Source organism: Poecilia latipinna, unplaced genomic scaffold, assembly GCF_001443285.1.
Source record: "Poecilia latipinna isolate Pla-1442-1.1 unplaced genomic scaffold, P_latipinna-1.0 Scaffold843, whole genome shotgun sequence".
NCBI classification, from domain to species: domain Eukaryota; kingdom Metazoa; phylum Chordata; class Actinopteri; order Cyprinodontiformes; family Poeciliidae; genus Poecilia; species Poecilia latipinna.
Window position 1 is genome coordinate 1 of NW_015113459.1, and position 8418 is coordinate 8418.

Below are 8418 nucleotides of genomic sequence, written 5' to 3' on the forward strand. Positions count from 1 at the left end.
CAACAAAATAAAACTGAACAGTGGAAAACTCTCCTGACCACAACTATACACATTTTCATCTCCATCATGTTTTACATTTTCACAAAGTTTACATAAAGCCATACAGCATAACTCATACAGTCAGTTTGATGGCATAGAGTCGTCACTCCTGTTGTTCTCTAAGTGCTTGTGTCAGAAATCCGGTCCTCCATAAAGCTCGACATGACATCTTTATTAGCATGGCGCTGATTTGTCCGTTCTTCCTGTAACACTGAGGAGCGACTCCTCACCATCTGACCCGACAGCCGTGGCGACACGCCAACACGACCCAGTCGGTGTGCGCCGGCTGCTTTTCCACCTGCAGTCACATGATTGTTCTGAAGGAGGTGCTGGTCCCGGTTTGATCCCCAAATTGTCGTTCCATCTTACAGCAGACTCACTTTGGAGTCACCTCCCCCAGTTGCCGTGGCGACGTCCACCTAAGCTCTTTGCCTCTGCGGGTTCTGGTCAGAGAACAGCATGCTAACACCAAACCAGGCACTCGTGTTACATAACATGTGGACAGAGCTCTTTTACCCACTCCGTCCCGTTGCCCAGACAGCACCCAGTGGAGCAGTGACATTACTGCTCACTGATCCTCAGTCACCAGGATTTACTGCCTTGAACTTTTGACTCATTTGTGATTTTATAGCCATTGGTTTTGTGTCACTTTGCAGGATTTTTAATGTGAGATACTGACCTGCTGTGGTACATAATTGGCAAGTGGAAGGTGAAGTCTACAAATGTTTAACAAGCTAAACTCTAAAGAGTGTAGCGTTCACATAGGACTGACGTACTGACCGGGTCCGCTGTCGTAGGTTTAATATTTGCAGGTTTTTCTATGGAACATGATTTGAGGAAAATTTGTCTGAAGAAAAACAGCAAGCCTTGTTGAGAACATGATGGTCATGTTTTCTTTTATATGAGATGATGATGATATTTACTTAGTTTCCAGCCTAACAAATAGAAAAATAGATCTACGTTTAGTGTCATCCCATAAAAAAAAATTTCATTAAAAAAATCTTATCATTTCCAGTCAATGTTTTCTAAAGACTCACTGTGGAAAGGCCAAAGAGCCAGTTGTAGCTGCGGACCCACAGGTTGCAGATCTCTGGCTTAGATCGAATCAGATTCATATTAGAATGGCCTAGTCAAACTCCAAACCTGTCCAATTTCAAATCTGTGCAAGGATTTTGAGATTGACTCCCACCAACACTCTCAATTCAAGTAGAGTGTTTTAGATCAGATCACCTTATATTTTAACAGTTTAGAAACCATGAGGTATTTTTGTTCCACTTGATGAATATGTACTGTCTTGTGTGGGTCCATCGCATAAAATCTCAATGAATTACAGTAAACTGTTCCGTCGTAGCATGGCGATAAGGGGAGACGTTCATTGGGGTTTGCACACCGTCTTTGTCGCCTTTCACACTTGACCGACTCCCAAATTGCCAAAGTTTGAAGTATTTTAGATTCAGACAGATGCTTGGAGTCATGTAATATAGAGGTGGATGTGATGACGTTGGATTCTCGGGTTATGACTGTATCTAAGCCTCTGGTGTGTAACCTGAGTGTTGCCTGTTCGGCCTGCAGATAGCCGGTTTGCTTTAATGTGAGAACTGAGGACGTAGCGGAAACTCTGAGACCTGCTGACACTCGGCTCAACACAACAGGGAACACACAGCGGATGTCTCTGAAGATCACTCGCATCCTCTCGGGTCCGCACATATTCGCCGAGACACTGAGCCAAAGGCAGAAGTCTTCATCTGCTAGATCCAGCACTGGTCCAGCTGTGATGCCTCCACAACAGAATGAGCTCCATGTTTATTTAGCTGAGTGTATTTTTGAACAGTGGTAGATCACCATCGACCACTTTGCCACGGTGCAGCGTTCGATGAACATCGCCGGCCGCATTTCCCAGCTGATTGCCTCTACCGGCACTCTGGGACGGCAGAGCGAGAGAAACTCTGGAGCGAGTGTTTTTCGGCATGTGGGTGTGTGTGACTGTGCTGCGTGTGTGTGTGGGAGTTCATCAGCAGACTAACCATCCTCTTTTGTTCACTTTTAATGCGGAAAAAATGTATCCCCGCTTTTAGAACCAATGTAGGTCTACCTATAATTTGTCATCTCCTAGCAACAAGACTTTGAACAAACTAAATATATCCACTTGCCAAGGTGTCACTAAAGGCTCAACGATGCCAGTTATGAAGTGGTTGTTTTGAACACAGTGTGTGTGCATCCCGTTGTCTCAGCAGAGTTCTGTTTTATTTCACCAAATGGTTGATGTAGGACGTCATAGGAATGGTAGAGTTTTAGAAGCTGCTGAATTAAGTAACAAAACCTTTATATTTTTGATTTTGCATTCATAAGCAGAAAGCTTTGAGATCAGAGTGTCTCCACCAGTTGAGGGCAGGCAGCATGGATGGAGCGAACCTGTTCACCCCTTCACCTTCAAAACTCTTCACACTGCAAGTCAGTGGGTCTGAGGACAGGGGGGGTCATCATGATTAATGTTTGTTTTTGTTTGTTTAGGGATTTCTTGATCCTTTTTTTATGGTTTTGGTCATGTATGGTTTTTATTTATGTTTTTTATTGTGTTTTATTTGGGTTAGAGTTCCAGTGTTGGTCATTGACAGAGCAAACTTGTACTATTATGTCATTATTAAGACATTATTTGAAAATGGTCTCAAGACAACAATATTATCGTTTCTCGCGATAATTACTGGGACAATTTATCATCCAGCAAAATTTATTATCATGACAGGCTGAGTCTATTCCTTAAAGGGGCGGTGTCATGTACTTTCCAGCCACATACCATTGGATAGAACAATCAAGCAACTATGAAAACTATGTTACCTTCAGTTGTTATAAAAGTGCTGTATGTGTTAAATATGTCCTAAAAGAAATTTGACTTTGTGTTTTAACACCTTGAATTTGGGTCTCTGTCTCTTTAAAAACTCCTGCTTTTTCTGAAACTTCGCCTTCAGGGAGTCATCGCAACACGGTTCCTCTATTAACTCTTTAACGTTTTTACCAGCGTTTCACTGAGAAGTAGCTCCTATAATGAGCTCAGCAGGTGTTTGCTAATTTTTCCGGCTAGTCTGAAGGAGTGGGGAGTCACGGAAAGGGCTGCGTTTTGCACAGCTGAATGGTTGCCATGGGAGATTAACATATTTCTCAAACCTGCATGAAAGAATCAACACAACACTCCAAGTGCGTCTCTGATGAGCGAGTGACATCATGACATGATGTAACGCTAAGAAAATATTTTATATAATTCTCCCTCTTTAAACTGAATTTTGTGGCTATAAAGTGATAAAATGTGACAAAGTTCAATGCCACTATAGATTATTAATTTTATATAAGACGAGCAGTTCAGTCTGAACTTTAATCCAGTTGTAAAACAGAACAAGTTGTTTTTAGAAACAAAGTTAGAAAACTCTCTCATGTAGACTCTTTTTGATGAGAGGTGAAGTGTGCTTCATCCGGACTTGGAGCTGAATGCCACCAACCACCTCTCATCTCTCCTCTGGGGCCCCCAGCTTCCACAGGGCCCCTCTTTGTCCTGCTCTCTCTCTCTGCCACTGTACTCAGCAGCCCAGCTCACCGGTAGCAGCGAACGCGGCTCCGCTCTGCCATCAGGCTGTCACAGCGCCGGTGACTCATGGTGTTTATCGCAGCCGCGGGCGTGACACTAGAAAGCATACACCAGCCGGCCCCATGCATCTGCGCTGCGGCCTGAGCGTGTGCCGCTGTGAAACCGAAAAGAGCCGTCACCAGGCGATTGTGGGCTCACTCCGTCAGGCTTGTTGTTTACAGCAGATCGTTGCGTCTCAATCAGCGGCGGAGCCAAACGTGGGGCCACTTCAGGAGCTGGTGGCACACGGCAGGGAAATCCAATTGAAGTCACTCTGTGTTTCCTGATTGGCTGTGACAGCAGGGATGGTGTATCTACTTGACAACGGACGTCTGTGTGTGTTTGACACTGTTTTCTAAAACAAACAAGTTCTTCATGCATGAGATTAAAAGGAGGGGAATCAGTTTGATATTTAGAATTAAGCTCTCCATCTCTCTCTCTGTCTCTCTCTCCATCTCTGTCTCTCTCTCCATCTCTGTCTCTCTCCATCTCTCTCTCTGTCTCTCTGTCTTTCTCTCCGTCTCTCTCCATCTCTCTCTGTCTCTCTCTCTGTCTTTCTCTCCGTCTCTCTCCATCTCTCTCTCTGTCAAAAAATGTCTGAAGAAAACCCGTTTTGTCTCTGAGGAGCTGTGTGATTTTCTAATCCTGGTCTGAAGGATTTGATGAACATTGATGTAAAGATGTGCTCTCTTGTTTTTGTCTCCTGTCTCTCAGACGTGCTGGTGAACGGGAAGCCATGCGACTGCGATGTGGTGGCAGACTGCAGAGTGGGCGACGCCGTGACCCTGGAGGTTAAACTGACCAACCTGAACAAGAACCCGGTGGGCCCGCTGTCTCTGACCGTGATGCCGTATCAGGACTACCAGAACGGGGTCCAAAACTACGACCTGGACGAAGCGGTCACCTTCGTCGGCTCAAACACCTTTTTCATCGACGTGGTCAGTCTGTTTCAGAACAAACCCTGTAGACCAGGGGTGTCAAACTCCAGTCCTCAAGGGCCGCTGTCCTGCAACTTTTAGATGTGCCTCTGCTGCACCACACCTGAAAAGAATAATTGGGTCATTAGCAAGGCTCAGGAGAACCGATCTACACAGGGAGGAGGTAATTAAGCCATTTCATTCCACTGTTTTTTACCTGTGGCACATCTAAACACTGCAGGACAGCGGCCCTTGAGGACTGGAGTTTGACACCCCTGCTGTAGACGGTTGGGTCAGTAAAGCCACAGGCGGTTTGCAAAAAGTATTCATACTGGTTGAAACGTCAGTTTATGTTTTAAGATGTTAATTGGTGGACCAACTTAAATCAGATCATTCAACTCTCTTTATTTACAGTAACTGTGTTTCTGTTACAAAACCTTTGTAGTTTTTAATTGGTGTTTATGATTAAGGGAGAAAAAAAATCTGAACACTTGAATGTGACAAACATGCAAAAAAATAAAAATGTAATCAGGAAGGGTGCAAACACTTTTTCACTCCACTGTATATAGCAACAATTTATAACAAATGTTTACTTGAAGCACTTTACAATACACACACATAAGTGATGGAAAAAAATCCTAGAAACATGTTTAAGGGATTGAAATAAAATATCCTGGTTTAAAATAACACAGAGGTTCTTAACTGTATTATTGGAGGTCAGTGTAAAAACTGTTGACGAAGGTCAGAAGGTCAGAAGGTCAGAGGTTTTTTCCCAATTGGAATAATTGGAAAATATATCATAAAAAGAACTGGTCCAAGCACGGAGCCCTGTGGTTCTCCACCAGTAACCCTGAAACAGAATTATTGTTCACATGAACAAACTGGAGTCTGTCAGACAGATGGGATTTAAACCAGCCTATGACTGTTCCTTTAATACATACAACATATTCAATCCCTTCTAAAGGAAAATCATGACTGACCATCAAAAGCTGAACTGGTTCTACCAAGATACAGGTCCAATATCTGACACCAAGCCGCCGGACTGGACCATGGTGTTACTGTTTAAATGCTCACACACCTGACCAGCTACCACCTTTTAGATAAAAAAAAAAATGAAGATCAGATGTAGATCTGTAATTTATTAGTTCATATTGATCGATTGAAGGTTTGCAGTAAGCTTCCTTAAAGCCTCCGTTTGCTAAGGATAGGCCGATCGTTTCAAACGGAACGTTTCTTTAAATAATTAGATCTGGCTAAGGTTGATGTTTTTCAAACAGCTGATATTTATGATAAGTCAGGAAGCTCAACTGACTCCAAACACAGATCAGCCTCTGTAGTTACATCCTGTGCTGCATGAAGTAACCAGTTTGGAAAACCTTTAATTGAATCTTTATTAGCAAACTTGACCAATAAAGATGATGCTGGTTTTAAAAACACACAACTTATTCCACTCATTTAAAGTTAAAAGTGGGTTAAGAGGAAGTAAAAAATAAAAGCCACAACAAAGTTTAATCTTTAAAAAGACAACAAGATGTCAGTGAATACAGAACGGGTTCGAATTAAGAGCTAACCGCTTCTAATTGGTGTCAGGATGAGGGACTGAGAGCGTTCACGTTGTGTTTCCAAGCTGAATTACCATGGTAACGTGCTGAGGAGACAGACACATGCTCCGGTTCATCCGGGCCCGATGCCGACATGCAGCCTGATGTTGGACAGCTGGCTTGGCGAGGAACCTCGAAATAAATTAGGCTTATTTCAACATGTCTGCACAACACACACACACACACACATATGTATGTGTGTGCATGTGTGACACAGAACTGTTTTTAGAAATAAAGAGAAACCAGTTAAAGAGCAATAAAAGTATTTGTTGGCAGTGAAACTCCTACAGTTCAACTGTGTTGCTTAAAATCCTTAAACTAAAAGCTTTAGCACAGAATGGATCCAAGAAGCGAGCGAAAGAAAGAAAAAACCTTTTCTGAGTGTCAAACACACTGCAGGCGGATGAAAGAGACTGTTAGGAACAAAACAAAGAGCTTAGAGTCTGAAAAGAAGATGAAAGGATGAAAAAAGAATCCCAGTGAACGTGTGAGCAGCTTAATTTTGGTGATTGTTCTCACCTTTTTTTCTCTTTTTACAGCAAAAGCAACATCTCACTCTTACCATGGAGATGTTGGAGATAGAAGAAAATAGGAGTAAATTTCATCTAAAAACTCAGAAAACTGTATTATTGAAATTCCTAAGAACCTGAAGCCAAAAGTTTACTTTAAAAAAAACTCAGAAATGTTGAGATCAATCTCAACAATCTTCAGAAAAAACTTGGAAATCTCTGAGCTCTGAACATCAGACATTTGTGAGGAAAAAAAACTTTTTGAGGATAAATTTTGATATTGATCCCAAAAATTTTCTAGGAAGAACTTCAAATATTCTGAGTTTAAGAAGTTGTAAATTTTTTTTCTTTTCTATCTACAATGGTCTTAACACACTGTCATCCTCTCTGCTGGTGTGCCCGGTTTAATTCATAGTCAAAAATACTTTATGAATCCCCAGGGGAAATGTTGTAACTCATTAATTAAGACTCATCAAAGATTTGTTGAAGATTGTTCATGTAGAAATGACAGCAGGGTGTCCGCTAACGGCTCTTGTTTCCGTCGCAGGTTAAACCCAGGGAGAGCTCGGTGTGTGAGGGCGCCCTGCTCTTCCTCTACACCGGAGACTTCTACCTCAACATGAAGGTTCAGGACGACAGCGCCCGGCGGGAGCTTCCTCTGGCCTGGTTCACCCTGCCTGGCGTCCACGTCAGAGCCCAGGACACGCCGCTGCAGGCCGGGGCCTAACGGACCCAAACAGCTAAACGTAGCACAACGTGGTGCAGCTGTAACAGCCTGGATGTGACTTCGTTACAGGTTTCTGCTTCTGTTTGAAGGAATCGAGACAACCTGCTCACCGGAGGACATGTTTTCAAAAGCTAAACTGACACTGATGATGAAAACCAAACTGACTTTGTCTTTCATTACAGGACGCAGGAGTTAGCTTAGCGCTGTGAGCTCTGCTGAACCTCTAGACACATTTAGCTGTAAGAGTCGGCTTCCTAACCGAGAGCCAACATGATGAAACGTTTTATCCCCTCTGTGAAACCGTTCTGTTTCAACAACTCTATTCTTATTTATTTTTTTTTTCTTTTGTTTACTGCTGCAGAATCATAAGGCATTGAGATATTGATTTATTTAATTAGCTGTGTGACTGGACTGATTATGCTGATGATAAACTGCTGTAAATAAATGCTAGAAAAAGCAACATGTTGGTCAGTTTGCTTTGTTTCAGCCGTCAAACAGTCTTAGTGTTTTTGATCACATCCGGTCAATCAGTAAATCTGTCGGTCAATCAATCAATCGTTACCAGACAAAAATAGGAGTAAAACAAACGCATACAAAAAGATAAAATAGATAACAGCTCTTAAAAAACCCACAGCAACCAATACCTGACGTTTTGTCAACTAACTGACTAGTGGGGGAAAAACTAACATTACAAAAGAAACTTAAGCAGTTGATATTATGCTGAACTTATTTATTGGTTTTCAGTGTTTATCTTTCAGGTTTTGGGGTTCAGACTCCTTCAGACTAGCCAGCTGCAATTAGCAAACACCTGGTGGAGCTGAGCGTCTGCTGAGCTCATTATAGGAGCTACTGCTCAGTGAGATACTGGTAAAAACATTGTTCAAGTGTCATAGAGGAGCCATGTTGTGATGACTTCCTGAAGGTGGAGTTTCAGAAAGAGCAAAAGTTTCTTAAAGAGACAGAGGTCCAATTTGAAGGTGTTAAATTAGGAACTCAAATTTCATTTAAG

At 42.4% G+C, this 8418-nt stretch overlaps 1 protein-coding gene across 1 annotated transcript; it reads left to right on the top strand.

Moving 5' to 3' along the window:
• Positions 1 to 4238: 4238 nt before the first annotated feature.
• Positions 4239 to 7869, top strand: trappc9 (trafficking protein particle complex subunit 9). Its single transcript, XM_015047790.1, has 2 exons — positions 4239 to 4593; positions 7230 to 7869. Exons 1-2 carry the CDS (start codon positions 4318 to 4320, stop codon positions 7407 to 7409), a joined length of 456 nt encoding a protein of 151 aa, XP_014903276.1. The 5' UTR covers positions 4239 to 4317; the 3' UTR covers positions 7410 to 7869.
• The last annotated feature ends 549 nt before the right edge of the window (positions 7870 to 8418 follow it).

Bases quoted from the DNA above. Each gene is read 5' to 3' on its own strand.
- trappc9 (XM_015047790.1), top strand. From the start codon at position 4,318: ATGAACATTGATGTAAAGATGTGCTCTCTTGTTTTTGTCTCCTGTCTC. The intron at 4,594-7,229 runs GTCAGTCTGTTT...TTTCCGTCGCAG, and splicing joins ACACCTTTTTCATCGACGTG to GTTAAACCCAGGGAGAGCTC.